This window comes from Theropithecus gelada, chromosome 6 (assembly GCF_003255815.1).
Source record: "Theropithecus gelada isolate Dixy chromosome 6, Tgel_1.0, whole genome shotgun sequence".
NCBI lineage: Eukaryota > Metazoa > Chordata > Mammalia > Primates > Cercopithecidae > Theropithecus > Theropithecus gelada.
The window spans coordinates 36,814,487-36,830,089 of record NC_037673.1 but is presented as its reverse complement, the minus strand read 5'-3'; the positions used below and the strand labels follow the sequence as shown (position 1 = coordinate 36,830,089).

Here is a 15,603-nt window from a genome sequence, read left to right as displayed (position 1 = left end):
TAGGCAACATGGTGAAACCCTGTCTCTATAAAATATACAAAAATTAGCTGGGCATCATGGCACGCACCTGTAGTCTCAGCTACTCAGTAGGCTGAGGTGGGAGGATGACTTGAGCCCAGGAGGCCGAGGTTGCAGTGAGTTGAAATCGCACCACTGCACTCCAGCCTGGGTGACAGAGCAAAACTCTCTCTCAAAAAAGAAAAGAAAGAACTTATTTTTGACTTTGGTTTAAAAGGTTTTTTTTTTTTTTTTTCCTGCACTATTCAATTGATAGTTCTATATTATAAATACTATATTCCTCTCAGAAACTTTTTCTCTGCTCTTATTAAAAAATCATCACATTATAATTAGCTGGTTTTAAGATTTAAAATGTTATTGTAAATTACATTTAGATTTTTAAGTATTTGATTAACACTTTGAAGTAGTTCTGGGTATTATTTTTTTACTACCTGCTGTTTCAATATTGGCAACTTCTACCTCTAGTTTTTAATTTCTCATTTGTTCTGTTTGGTTATATTTCAATAGTCTAAAACATTTTACTTGTTGATTTTACAAATGGAAGGAATAAAAAGTCCATGGCATTTCTCAATAATTCATCTTTCCTCTTGCATCTGAGTCTTTAGTAATTGGTTTAGAAATGTGAAATGACATTTAAAGTTTTTTGGATAGCCTATGCAGATAATAGTTCGAGTAGTTTGAGTGGTTACTATCTTTAGTAGTGCTTCATTTTATTCTTTTTTATTAAAGCTATTCTCCTTGGTAAGATTTCTTCTAAATGTCACTATGTATCAGTTAGAACCCCTTGTGTTGCAAGTAATAGAACACTTGGTCAAAATGGTTTAAACAATAAAGGCATTTATTGGCTCACATAATGAAGAAGCCTAGTGGTAGGGCAGGTTTCTGATTTAGTTATGTTACCAAAGACTTGGGCTCTGTCTTTCGCTCTAGTTTGTTTTTTGAGGTGTCATCTTCACCTGAAGACTAGCTCCCCTTGTGGGAGCAGGATGGCCGCTAACGGCTTCTAACGATGCCTTGTCCATGTCCATGGGCACAGGGATTGAGACAAAGAAAAGTGGCAAAATTATTTCTGTCCCAGCATTCCAAGCAGGAGGATTGAGATTCACTCTTATTGAGACTGGCTTAGGTCACATGCCTGTCCTTCAAACAGTCACTCTGGCTAGGCTTAACACAGGGTACTGCTTGGCCCGTGAATAGAGCCTTCTTTGAGGTGGGATGAGCTTTCCCTCAATCGTATGAGCCGTGTAGGAGATGGGCAGATACTAAAAAACTGAGTACTGTAAAGAAGTGGGCAGGGAAGAAGGATGTTGGGGAGGCAGATTTTACAATGCTCACATTATCTCATTATCTGGGAAAATAATCTTTAGCTACTGGTTTGAATAGCATTTATTCAACAAACATTTATTGGTTCCTACTATGTATCAGACTTGAGTGCGTACACTGTGGCCATACGTAGACAAATGGCAAGGCCCTTCCTTCCTCTTGGGAGTTCTGAGTACAGTGAGTTACAGGTATAAATTGATATGTAATTAATTGGTGAAAGCTACAGTAGAAGTGTGAACAAAGTGCTCTTGTAGCACAGAGGGATGGGCTTCACAGAGGAAGTGACATTGAAATATAAGTAGGATTCTTCTCAGCAGAGGAAGAGAAAAGGGATTCTGCTTAGATGGACCTCTCTAACATTCCACCAATGGAGTCTGGAGTGGCGGGCTTTAACTGTTCTAGGGTAAGACTGGGAACAAGGGTCAGCTTACCCCTTTACGTTGAGGGGAGATAAACTTTTCTTGATTCTAGAAATAGCCATAGTTGAAATCTCAGAGCCTGTGCCTCAGAATTTCCTTTATAAATCCCCAGGAACATTCTAGTTTGAGAAGCAGTGAGCATCATTAGCCTATCATTATTTTTTTTCTTTTTTTTGAGACAGGGTGCTACTGTGTGGCCCAGGTTTGAGTACAGTGATACAATCTTGGCTCACTTCAGCCTTCAACTCCTGAGCTTAAGCAATCCTCCTGCTTCGGCCTTCCAAAGTGCTGGAATTACAGACGTGAGCCACTGTGCCCAGCCTCATCAGCCTATCTTTATTTTTACTTTACCATTCTAAATTTTCTCATTACTAGCCACTAAAATGGATTGTTTTATTTTCCTCAGGAAGATGGTGATGATCTTCTTTTAAAAGCTGAAAAAAATAATCGCCAGAAGGTATCTGGAATCCTTCAGCGTGTTCTCCTGCTTTTCCGGGCAGCTCGATGTTCTTTTCCTGTGGCACAGTGGTATATCTTGCAGTTGAGGTGGGCAAGAAAAGTCATGCAGAAGGTATGGAAATATCTTAAGTCATTTACGTGCTGTGTTAACTGAAATACACTAATATTTATATTATTGTTTTTATAATTGTTACATTTTCCCAAGGAGTCGTGCCTTATAAATCCATACATTTCAGGTTTATTCATAAACAAACTAAACAGACCAGATTCTTCCTGTTGAAAGGTAAGGACTCTGAACTGGGTCTGTAGCTTAGCTCCACCCTGTCTGGCAAAAGATAGTGTAATCTAGTCCGTGAATTCCAGGGAATTACAGTTACTTTTTTCCAACTCCCCCATCATTTCATTAAAGATTGAAACTCAGTCCAGGGCTTTCTCCCAGTTTTCCTTGAGGTGTTGTCTGCGTTCTGTGGGGGCTTCTGTGGGTTCAGAGAATGGAAAGTTGTAGTTCATTCTCGTCTGTTTCCATCCAGTAGCCTCCACTAGTCAGGGTCTCTCCCTTGCTATTTTCTGAGATGTGCAATTCAGTTTGATTCCCAGGTGTTCATCCCCTCCTATACTGACTTTAGCTGAGCTGTCACTTCATTCTTATCAGATTTCCAGCCAGCTAGGACACCTGGTAGGTCTCTTTATCCAGCTCTAAGTCCTTTATATGCCTGCTGTCTCTCTCGAAAATGTGGAAATAAATTTCATCATCTCCAAATGTGTTTAATTCAGCCTAAAAACAATATAGTTATTTTTAGTAGGAACCTTTGGAGAGACTTTGAGAAGTTATCTAAAAGTATTTTTGAAAATTACCCTTTTTTAGAGAAAAAGAAAGTTTGTGAAATTTGGATATAGTTTCTATAAAAATATAAATTAAAACTGTACTCATTTTATATTTTGGCATCACAATGGAAACTGAAAGTAGATAGTGGTTGGTTGCCAGGGGTTAGGGAGAGGAGGAAGTGGACAGTGACTGCTTTTGTTTTTCTTTTTGGGGTGATGAAAATGACCTGGAATTGGCCAGGTGTGGTGGCTCACGCCTGTAATCCCAGCACTTTGGGAGCCTGAGGCGGGTGGATCACGAGGTCGAGAGATCAAGACCATCCTGGCCCACATGGTGAAACCCTGTCTCTACTAAAAATACAAAAATTAGCCAGGCGTGGTGGTGGGCATCTGTAATCCCAGCTACTTGGGAGGCTGAGGCAGGAGAATCGCTTGAACTAGGGAGGCAGAGGTTGCAGTGAGCCGAGATCGTGCCACTGCACTCCAGCCCTGGTGACAGAGTGAGACTCTGTCTCAAAAAAAAAGAGGGCCGGGTGTGGTGGCTCATGCCTGTAATCCCAGCGCTTTGGGAGGCCGAGGTGAGTGGATCACAGGTCAGGAGATTGAGACCATCCTGGCTAGCATGGTGAAACCCCGTCTCTACTAAAAATACAAAAAATTAGCTGGGTGTGGTGGTGGGCACCTGTAGTCCCAGCTACTCGGGAGGCTGAGGCAGGAGAATGGCGTGAACCCAGGAGGCGGAGCTTGCAGTGCCACTGCACTCTAGCCTGGGTGGCAGAGCGAGACTCTGTCTCAAAAAAAAAAAAAGAAAATGACCTGGAATTAGACAGTGTTGATGGTTGCCTAACTTTGTGAGTATACTAAAAACCACTAATTGTACACTTTTAAAAGATGACTTTGATGTTATGTGAGTTATAGCTCAATTAAAAAATGGTGCTGAAACAAAGATTCTGAACCATATGACTTTTCTCCCTAACAAATTAACACAAATTTAGCAGCTTAAAATAGCACCCATTTAATATCCCACAGGTTCTGTGCATCAGAACCACCACAGGGTGGTTCAGCTAGGTCTCTGCTTAGAGTCTCACAAGGCCAATCAAGGTGGCAGCGGGGCTACATTCCTTTCTAGAGGTGCTAGGGGAACATCTGTTTCCAGGCGCATTCAGATTGTTCCAGAATTCAGTTGCGTGTGGCTGTAGAACTGAGGTCCCCCATTTGTTTGCTGGCTCATGCTCTCTCTCTCTCTCTCTCTACCTCTTAGTACCATCCTGGTAGTAAATGCCATTAATGTATTTGACAAGAAGTCTGTCATTAGCATGCTTCCCTAGAGATTTGATTAGATTGTGTCTTTCTGGAAGTGACTAGCAGGAGAAAATCAATTGCAAGCCTTCTGTTAATGCTTCTTTCCCAGGTTTAAGTCTCTTAGAGCCCTTTCCTGAAACGTGGAAATAAATTTTATCATCTCCAAATATATTTAAATCAGACTGTTATCTGTAGAAGCTTCCTCTCTTTTTATTCTTGATTAAAAAAAAAAAAAAAAAACTAGGTAATTTTTCCTGCACCATATTCTACGTTTATCTGATCATTTCTTCATTTAATGTCGTTTACCTTGTTTCTCTTTCTTTTTTTTCCCCCCTGTAACCCGGTCATTAATCTGTGCTCATTGAGGCAGAGAGGTTTAAATAGATTGAGGTTCAAATTTTCTTTTTTTTTTTTTTTTTCTTTTTTGAGACAGCATCTCACTCTGTTGCCCAGGCTGGGTGCAGTGGCATGGTCTTGGCTCACTGCAACCTCCGGCCCCCGGGTTTAAGCGATTCTCCTGCCTCAGCCTCCTGAGTAACTGGGACTACAGGCGCCTGCCACCTCGCCCAACTAATTTTTGTATTTTTAGTAGAGATGAGGTTTCACCATGTTGGCTGGGCTGGTCTCAAACTTCTGACCTCAAGTGATCTGCCCACCTCAGCCTCCCTAAAGTGCTGGGATTACAGGCGTGATCCACCGCACTTTGCCGCAAATTTTTTTAGAAATGAATCTTTCATAAGTATTGTGCGCTTCTCTGTTGCACGTGGCACATGTGTTTGCTTATTTTACTTTTAGGGATGGGGAGATAGAGTTTGGATCATATCACACCCTCTATCACGTATCCCCGTCAACCCATCAGCTTTTTACTCTGTTAGCATTTACTAATGATCCTTGCCTAGAGTCATTATTAAGGGTTGCCAAATGGTGTCTTTCTAATTCTGCCATTTATAGATTAGTTTTGTTAAAAGTTATGTATGTAGGCATAAACTTTTTGTATTTGTTTTAGTTACTGTACACAGCTTTATTTGGGATAAGGTTAAGATTCTTATATTTCTTTATTTTCTTTGCTATGCCAGTGAGGAAAGCCAGGGACAAACAGCATTAAATTCTTCTTATACAGGCAAAATTGTGACAAGAGCGAGCAAATGATTTACTTAGAACCTTTTTTTTTTTTTTTTGAGATAACAAGCTAGTGACTTTCCTGAATTAAATTTGTAAGTTTCTGAAAATGTAGCTGATTTCATGTGCTGTGTTTTCCGTGTGGTTCATCTTACCTGCCTGATTCTTTTATAGTTTCTTTAAAAGTGATTTATAGTGCTGGTAATTAACATATTTGCTTATTCTTTACTTTTAGATTCGAATGAAAGGATCCCTTCCTTCACTGAGTCCTTTTCCTCAGTCATTACTTAATTACTGTAAAGGAGGTATCGTATTCTTTAGACCTGGAGCAGCTGGAGACCATAAACTTGATGAAGTTTCCATTAGAGCAATAGGTTTGTCCAAATGAACTGCTTGCTTAGACATTAGGCCTAAGTATGAATAATGGTATGAATTTTTCATTTGATTTGGGAAAAGTATTGACTCTTCAAAGTACAGTATGCTCTATGATATTTTACTTTGTGTTCACAAGTAAATATTGTACTTTAACAGCTATGTGTATACATATATGATATATATGATAGTAAGTCAGAAATTTATTATATAAACAAATTGTGATACCTGTTACCTTATGTCATGCTTCATTATTAAACTAAATTTTTTTGTTTGTTTTGTTTTTGTTTGTTTTTTGAGATAGAGTCTTGCGCTGTTGCCAGGCTGGAGTGCAGTGGCGCGATCTTGGCTCACTGCAAGCTCCGCCTCCCAGGTTCACACCATTCTCCTGCCTCAGCCTTCTGAGTAGCTGGGACTACAGGTGCCCGTCACCACGCCCGGCTAATTTTTTGTATTTTTAGTAGAGGTGGGGTTTCACTGTGTTAGCTAGGATGGTCTTGATCTCCTGACCTCGTGATCTGCCCACCTTGGCCTCCCAAAGTTCTGGGATTACAGGTGTGAGCCACCGTGCCCGGCCTTTTTTTTTTTTTTAAAAAAAAAAACAGAATCTGGCTCTGTTGCCCGGTCTGGAGTGCAGTGGTATGATCTCAACTCACTGCAACACACCTCCTGGACTCAACCCATCCTCCCGCCTCACCCTCCTGAGTAGCTGGGATGACAAGTGCACACCACCACGCCCAGCTAATTTTTGTATTTTTAATAGAGGCAGGGTTTTGCCATGTTGCCCAGGCTGATCTTGAATTCTTCAGCTCAAGCAGTCTACCTGCCTTGGCCTCCCAAAGTGTTGGGATTGCAGGCATGGGTCATTGTGCCTGACCTAAATTAATTTCTTAATTCATGGTCTATGTCCAGTTATTTGTGTAACAAGTTTAAAAAGAAGTAAAACTTTAGATATCATTTCACTCTTTTCTCCTTAATCATTCCTTAATCCTAATCAGTTCTATTTATATTAAGCCCTGATCTTATCTTTAGACTTTGATTAAAATGTTTACTTTAAAGCCGGGCACAGTGGTGTAATCCCAGGTACTTGGGAGGCTGAGGTGGGAGGTTGCTTGAGCCTGGGAGTTTGAGGCTCTTGTGTGCAATGATTGTACCTGTGAATAGCCACTGCACTCCAGCCTGGGCAACATAGTGAGACCCTGTCCCGAAAAAAAAAAAAAGTTTATTCTTTTTTTTTTTTTGACATGGAATCTAGCTCTGTCGCCCAGGCTGGAGTGCAGTGGCGCGATCTCCACTCACGGCAAGCTCCGCCTCCCGGGTTCATGCCATTCTCCTGCCTCAGCCTCCCGAGTAGCTGAGACTACAGGCGCCCGCCACCATGCCCGGCAATTTTTTTGTATTTTTTTAGTAGAGATGGAATTTCACCATGTTAGCCAGGATGGTCTCGATCTCCTGACCTTGTGATCCGCCCACCTCAGCCTCCCAAAGTACTGGGATTATAGGCGTGAGTCAAAAAAAAGTTTATTCTTAACTCACTCACCCTTAGTATAATCTTACATGTCCTGGGGCTCAGATTGTCTGTTTTTCCAACTGAAATGGCATTGAAATGCTTCTTGATTGCTTCTCTCACCTGTCATGAGCTTAGTTTCATAGACTCTTCATTCACCGTTACAAAAGAGCCAGGCAGGTGTCATTTGGAAAAGTATATACAATCTCATTTCATTTCTTAAAAATCCAGGTCTGTAAGAAGTGAGTTAAATTCACAACAATCCCAGTTAAAAGATATTTGCTCATAAATAGGGACATAGTCCTTTGAAGTGACTTAAAGATTTGAACATATATTTTTAATATTTTCATTTTGATCCTGAGTTTTATTTAATTATTCTTTTGTTTGATTTAGTCTCTTGATTGTTGAGAAGTGATTCGTCTAGATTAAAAAGGTTCCTTTCGGGCTGGGCGCGGGGGCTCACGCCTGTAATCCCAGCACTTTTGGAGGACAAGTCGGTCGGATCACAACGTCAGGAGTTCGAGACCAGCCTGGCCAGCATGGTAAAACCCTGTCTCTACTAAAAGATAAAAAAAATTAGCCAGACGTGGTGGTGTGTACCTGTAATCCCAGCTAATCGGGAAGCTGAGGCAGGAGAATCACTTGAACCTGGGAGATGGAGGTTGAAGTGAGCCAAGATTGCACCATTGCGCTCCAGCCTGGGCAACAGGACGAGACTCCGTCTCAAAAAAAAAAAAAAGATTCCTTTCTGGCCAGGTGCAGTGGCTTATGCCTGTAATCTCAGTACTTTGGGAGGCCAAGGCAGGAGGATTCCTTGTACCCAGGATTTCTAGGCTGCAGTGAGCTATGATCTTGCTACTGATTTCCAGCCTGGGCAGCAGAGCGAGACCCTGTTTCTTTAAAAAAAAAAAAAAAAAAAAAAAAAGGCCGGGTGCTGTGGCTCAAGCCTGTAATCCCAGTACTTTGGGAGGCCAAGACGGGCGGATCATGAGGTCAGGAGATCGAGACCATCCTGGCTAACACGGTGAAACCCCGTCTCTACTAAAAAATACAAAAAACTAGCCGGGCGAGGTGGCAGGCACCTGTAGTCCCAGCTACTCGGGAGGCTGAGGCAGGAGAATGGTGTAAACCTGGGAGGCAGAGCTTGCAGTCAGCTGAGATCTGGCCATTGCACTCCAGCCTGGGTGACAGAGCAAGACTCCGTCTCAAAAAAAAAGAAAAAATTAAATTAAATTAAAAAATAAAAAATAAAAAAACGAGGTTTGTTGCCTAGTTTGTTACCTAAAATAGTAGATTTTAACTTTGAATTTTATTTATTTATTTTTGAGATGGAGTCTCATTCTGTCACTCCACCTGGAGTGCAGTGGCATAATCTTGGCTCACTGTAACCTCCACCTCCTGCGTTCAAGTGATTCAGCCTTCCGAGTACCTGGGGCTACAGATGCCCGCTCCTGTGCCTGGCTGATTTTTGTATTTTTAGTAGACATGGGGTTTTGCCATGTTGACTAGGCCAGTCTCGAACTCCTGACCTCAGGCAATCCACCTGCCTCAGCCTCCGAAAGTGCTGGGATTACAGGTGTGAGCTACCATGCCTGGCCCAGGATTTCACACTGTTTTGAAGATTTTTTTTTTATTATGGAAAATTTAAACCAAAGTAGAGATTTATAAGCACTCGAGTACCTCTCACCCACTTACAACAATTGTCAATGCCTCAAAGCAGATCTGAGTATATCATAAGTATGATAAGTAGTTCAGTATATGTAGTGAACAGATGAGGTTTTTTCTTTTTTTGTTGTTGTTGTTGTTGTTGTTTGAGACAGAGTCTTGCTCTGTCGCCCAGGCTGGAGTTCAATGGCATGGCACAATCTCAGCTCACTACAACCTCTGCCTCCGGGTTCAAGCAGTTCTCCTGGCTCAGTCTCCTGAGTAGTTGGGATTACAGATGCGGGCCACCACACCCAGCTAATTTTTGTATTTTTTAGTAGGGTGGAATTTCACCATGTTTGTCAGGCTGGTCTTGAATTCCTGACCTCGTGATCCGCCCGCCTCGGCCTCCAAAAGTGCTGGGATTACAGGCATGAGCCACCGTGCCTGGCCCAGATGAGGTAGTTTTTAAAACCATAATTCTATTATCATGACTGACAAAACGGACAATAAATCTTTAATATCATATATAGTCAGGCCTGCTTAGTGATAGGGATATGTCCTAAGAAATGTGTCATTAGACAATTTTGTTGTGTGATCATAGGGTATACTTAGACAAAAGTAGCCTAGTACACACTGAGGCTATGTGATATGGCCTTCTGCTTCTAGGCTGCAAACCTGTACAAAAGGATTGCTTGAGCCTAGGAGTTCAAGGCTATTGTGTGCACTGATTGCACCTGTGAATAGCCACTGCACTCCAGCCTAGGCAACATAGTGAGACCCTGTCTCTAAAAAGAAGTGTTGCCATACTGAATACTGCAGTACTGAATACAGAATGTGACTACACTGAATACTGTAGGCAGTTTTAACACAATGGTATTTATATATATAAACATATCTAAACATTGAAAAGGTACAGTAAAAATACAGTATAAAAGATTTTTTAAAATAGTAAGTGTGGGGCACTTACCATGAATGGAGCTTACAGGACTGGAAGTTTTTGCCCCAGGGGAGTCACTGAGTGGGTGGTGAGTTGATTTGAAGGCCTCGGACATTACTATACACTACTGTAGACTTTATAAACACTGTACACTTAGGCTATACTAAATTTATTAAAAGTATTTTTTCCTCCATAATAAATTAACCATAGCTTATTGTAATGTTTTTATTTTATGAACTTAAAAAAATTAAAACCTTTTTGACTCTTGTAATCACACTTGGCTTAAGAGACATACAGTGGCATAATCATAGCTCACTGCAACCTCAAAGTCCTGAGCTCAAAGAATTCTCCAACCTCAGCCCCTGAGTACTGGAACTACAGGCATGAGCCACTGTACCAGCTAATTTATTTTTTAGTTTTTGTAGAAATGGAGTCTCTGTTACCCAGACTGGAGTGCAGTGGTGCCATCTTGGCTGACTGCAGCCTCTGCCTCCTGGGTTCAGGCATTTTTCCTGCCTCAGCCTCCTGAGTAGCTGGCACAACAGGCGTGTACCACCATACCTGATTAATTTTTGTGTTTTTAGTAGAGATGGAGTTTCACCACGTTGCCCAGGCTGGTCTTGCCCTCCTGAGCTCAAGCAATCCGCCTGCCTCTGCCTCCCAAAGTGCTGGGTTTACAGGTGTGAGCAACTGCGCCTGGCCTAATTTTTTTTATTTATAAAATGGAGACATGGTCTTACTATGTTGCCCAGGCTGGTCTCAAACTCCTGGCCTCAATCGATCCTCCCACCTCAGCTTGCCAGAGTGCTAGGATTACAGGTGTGAGCTACTGTGCTCGGCCAAGATTTTTTCTATTGAAAAATTTTGAAGTTTATTTTTTACTCTTTAAATTTTCTTTTTTCTTTAAACTAAGACACAACATATACATTAGTCTAGGCCTACATAGGGTCAGGATCATCAATATCTCTGTCCTTCACCTCCTGTTCTCCTGGAAGGTCTTCAGGGGCAATACCATGCTTGGAGCTGTCATCTCTTACAACAATGCCTTCTTCTGGAATAACTCCTGAAGGACCTGCCTGAGGCTGTTTTATAGTTATTTTTTTTAATAAGTAGGAGTATACTCTAAAATAACGATAAAAAACATGGTATAGTAAATACATAAACCAGTAACAGTTGTTTATTATTATCAAGTATTATGTACTGTATATAATTGTATGGGCTAGATTTTATATGACTGGCAGTGCAGTAGGTGTGTTTACACAATTGTCACCATAAACACCTGAGTAATGTATGGACTATGATGTCATGATGTCTCTAGGTCACAGAAATTTTTCAGCTCCATTATAATCTTATGGGCACACCATGGTATATGCAGTCTGTCATTAACCTGAATGCCATTATGTGGCATCTGACTATATTATCTATCCCATGTTTAAATTTACTTGATAATCTCGAATATGTCTTTTCTATAGTTTTTCTAAAAATCTCTATCCAATCAAGGTCCGCCACACATTGCATTTTGGTTGATATATAAATCTTTCTCTTTTTATGGTGTGATCACAGCTCTCTGCAGCCTTGACCTCCCAGGTTCAAGTGATCCTTCTACCTCAGCCTCCTGAGTAGCTGGGACTACAGGTGTGCACCACCAGGCCTGGTTAATTTTTTTTTTTTCATTTTTTCATAAAGACAGGGCCTCACTTTGTTGCCCAAGCTGGTCTCAAACTCCTGTACTCAAGCAATCCTACCTTGACCTCCCAAAGTGCTGGGATTACAGGAAGAGCTACCATGCCTGGCCTATAAGTCTGTCTTAATCTATAAAAGTTTCCTTGCGCCCATTCTTTTTCATGCCCTTTATTTATTGCGGAAACTAGATCATTTGTCTGGTAGAACCTGTTCTATTCTGGTTTCAGTTGATTACATCTTTTTGGTATTCAAACATTTCTGACCGTGATTTAAAGTAAGTGCAGATTTTACAGCAAGGTTATACATGCACACACCCATATGAAGTTGGAATGAAAATTTAATGAACTACCTTTACTCTTACTGTGTGCAGTGCACTCTTCTTTTCTTTTCTTTTTCTTTTTTTTTTTTTGGAGGCAGAGTCTCAGCCTGTCATCCAGGATGGAGTGCAATGGCGTGATCTTGGCTCACTGCAATCTCCACCTCCTTGATTCAAGTGATTCTCCTGCCTCAGCCTCCCAAGTAGCTGGGATTACAGGTGCACACCACCACGCCCAGCTAATTTTTGTATTTTTAGTAGAGACAGGGTTTCACCAGGTTGACCAGACTGATCTCGAACTCCTGACCTCAGGTGATACACCCACCTCGTCCTCCCAAAGTGCTGGGATTACAGGCGTGAGCCACTGCGCCCGGCCGCAATGCACTCTTGATATATTCTATTGTATTCTATTTTTAAAAGATGATTGAGACTCACTGTATTGATTTTATAGCCTAGTAATTAATAATAGGTTGTAATCGACACTCTGAAAAACACAGATAAGGAGTGTTTTTAGATGAGTCGCTGTTTAGTATGCTGCTGCACTGTATCTTGCTAGTTCTTGGCCTTAGTTCTATCCCAGCTTGCCTGTGAAATATGAAATAATGAAACACATCTGTTAGTAATGATGCCTTTCTCAAAAGATTGGTCCATGCTCCCCTGGCAGAATCTATGAGAATCTGATGTGTGGGGTGGGCTGTAGTGTGAAAATGCTCACTGGAGACCCCAATAGTCCCCCTGGGGCCGTGTACCCACCATCCTCTCTCACTATTGGGATGAATAGAATGTGTAGAAGACCTGCTTTCTCCTCACTTTCTATAATGTCAAACTGTTCTTTTTGACTTTGTAGTATTTATTTTAAAAACATAGTAAATAACTCCCTAAAGAAAATGAACATACTGACTACTAATATAAAAGTCAGTTTATTGTAAAAATAAGGCTTATTTAAAAAATTAAGGCATAGGCTGGGTGCGGTGGCTTATACCTGTAATCCAAGGCAGGTGGATTACCTGAAGTCAGGAGTTGGAGACCAGCCTGGCCACATGGTGAAACCCTGTCTCTACTAAAAATACAAAATTAGCCAGGTATGGTGGCACATGCCTGTAGTCCCAGCTATTTTGGAGTCTGAGACCGGGGAATTGCTTGAACGTGGGAGGTGGAGGCTGCAGTGAGCCAAGATCGTGCCACTGCACTCCAGCCTGGGCAAGACAGAGCAAGACTCCGTCTCAAAAATAATAATAATAAGTAAAAAATAAATAAAAATAAATAAGGCATAAATGAATGACTGTTAAATTTTAGAGTATTATCTTTCTTTCTCCAGAGGAAAAGTTCCTGTATTTTTCTTTTTCCAGAGACGGTCTTGCTGTTGTGCTGCTAGAAACAAGCGGGTGCAAGTGTCTTTTTCATATAATGATTTCTTTTCCTCTGGGTAGATACCCAGTAGTGGGATTGTTTGGATCAAATGGTGGATCTACTTTTAGTTTTTTAAGGAATCTTCACACTGTTTTCCATAGTGGTTGTACTAGTTTACATTTTCACCAGCAGTGTAAAAGTGTTTCCTTTTCACCACGTCCATACCAACATGGAGGCTGGTCTCAAACTCCTCGGCTCAAACGATCCTCCCACCTCAGGTTTCCAAGTAGCTGGGAGACAAAGTCTTGCTCTGTCTACAAAGCCTACATCACACCATTGAAAAGGTCCTATTAACCATAGAACAGTAGGGTAGAGAGATGGTTTTCACTTAATTGGTCACATGTTAACTATAATAGAAATTTAAAATTAGCAGAAGAGTGAAAACTAGTTTTGATAGCTGGATTGTGAGCCCGTGCATTGTTTATAGTATGGAACACCGTATCGGCGATAAGAAGACTCAGTATATGAAAAGCACATGAAAAGATATCTAAGATATAGTAGGTGAAAAAAAAGCTAGTTGCAAAGCAGCAAACATAGTATGATTTTATATATCTTTGTGTACTTGTATTGCTTCTAATAAATTATTTACTATTAGAAATTGTTTTTAGTATTAAAAATGTTTAAACATGAATAAATATCAATAAGTGACTTTTAAGTCAGTCTCCATGATTTTTAGATAAGGATTTTTATATACATTTACAATGCATGTGTTCATTTTATAATTAATGAAATAAAGACCTTTACTTTGAAAAAAATGACCAGCAGAGGTGGAGTTGTTATAATATTAATGTACATACTCATATAATTTTCTTTCATATCTGTGTTCCTGCTTTAGGTTGCTTCAGGGAACTTTGTGCTCTGTGTTGGATGCTGCATGTCCGTGATAAGTTATCCCTTAGTTGCAGGCAATATCAGAAAGCAAGAGAAAATGTAAAGGGAGAAAAGGTATTTACCAGGGCAAAAATAAGAAAAATGAACACACATTACTTGGGAAATTATTGTTTAAAAGAAGATTTTATTGTTTGCAGCAAAACTTTCTTTTGAACTCATTCTGGTCTACCATCTAAACTAAAAAAGAAATGAATGTTTTTCAATATCCTTTTAGGACCTTGAAGTGGAGTTTGATTCTTGTATGATTGAGCACTGTCTTAGTGCAGTGGAATGGGCTTATAGAATGCTGCCTTTCTCTCGGTTCTTTAATATGGAAGAACTTATTCAGGATATAATTTTGAGCCTTATTGGAGAACTGCCACCAATCAGAAAGGTAATGTGCTTGTAGGTGAAAGTAAACTACATCAGAATCAGGGACTTTAAAAGATTTTTGTTTAATTTTAATTAAGGATGATATTGCCTTTCTTTGGCTTATTTCACTTAGCATAATATCTTCTGGGTTCAGAAAGATAAATACTGTAGGACCTCATTTATGTGTGGAATATAAAAATTTTAAACTCACAGAAGCAGAGAGTGGAATGGTGGTTGCCAGAGGTTGGGGATGTAGTGGAAATGGGGAGATCTTGGTCAAAGGGTACAACCTTTCAGTTATAAGATGAATTAAGTTCTAGGGATCCAATGTACAATGTAGTGACTATAGTTAATCGTAGTGTATTGTTTACCTGAAATTTGATAAGGGAGGATATTACAATAGTAACTGTGTGTATTGATGGATGTGCTAATTAATTTGACTGTGGAAATCAGCACAGAATGTATACGTATATTAAATCATCACATCGTACACCTTGAATATACACATGTTTTGTCAATTACGTGTTTTAAAATAAAAAAGTAAGTTGATACAAAACTCCTATTAGCAGACTCATGCTCAGGGAGAGGCTGTGACCTGACCTCAAAAGATTAGTAAGAAATATGCATTTATATTTTTAGTTAAAATAAAATATTTGTGGAATGGAAGAAAAAAGAATGTTGTTTCTCATAAAACTTAAAAAAATTTTTTTCTGAAGGTAGCAGAAATTTTCGTGAAAGCATTTCCCTATCCTGAGGATGTGAGGGTTCCTTTAAGAGACAAATATCACTCTCTTCACCAGAGACTCAGACACTGTGTTGTGAAAGGTATTATTTGTTGTTTCTCAGATAGCTAATAGATAAATTGCGGAAGATTCCCTTTTTGTTTTGAAAATATTTATTTACTGTTGCTTATGTGTCTATGTATTTCTGCCTCTTCCTCAAGATAGGAGTATGAGAAGGTAGAAACATTTCTCCATTGCAAAAAGACTAATCTCTTGCTTTGGAACCAGATGGAGCTGACTGT

General features: G+C 40.2%; 1 protein-coding gene across 1 annotated transcript in view; it reads left to right on the top strand.

Annotated features, from left to right (window-relative positions):
- The window catches only part of CPLANE1 (ciliogenesis and planar polarity effector 1), a 163,143-nt gene that overhangs the window by 59,158 nt on the left and 88,382 nt on the right, over positions 1-15,603 (top strand). Inside the window, exons 20-24 of the mRNA XM_025388536.1 lie at positions 2,167-2,331; positions 5,701-5,839; positions 14,173-14,282; positions 14,443-14,601; positions 15,296-15,404. Of these exons, the coding sequence (XP_025244321.1) occupies positions 2,167-2,331; positions 5,701-5,839; positions 14,173-14,282; positions 14,443-14,601; positions 15,296-15,404 (682 nt within the window). The remainder of the gene's footprint in view (positions 1-2,166; positions 2,332-5,700; positions 5,840-14,172; positions 14,283-14,442; positions 14,602-15,295; positions 15,405-15,603) is intronic.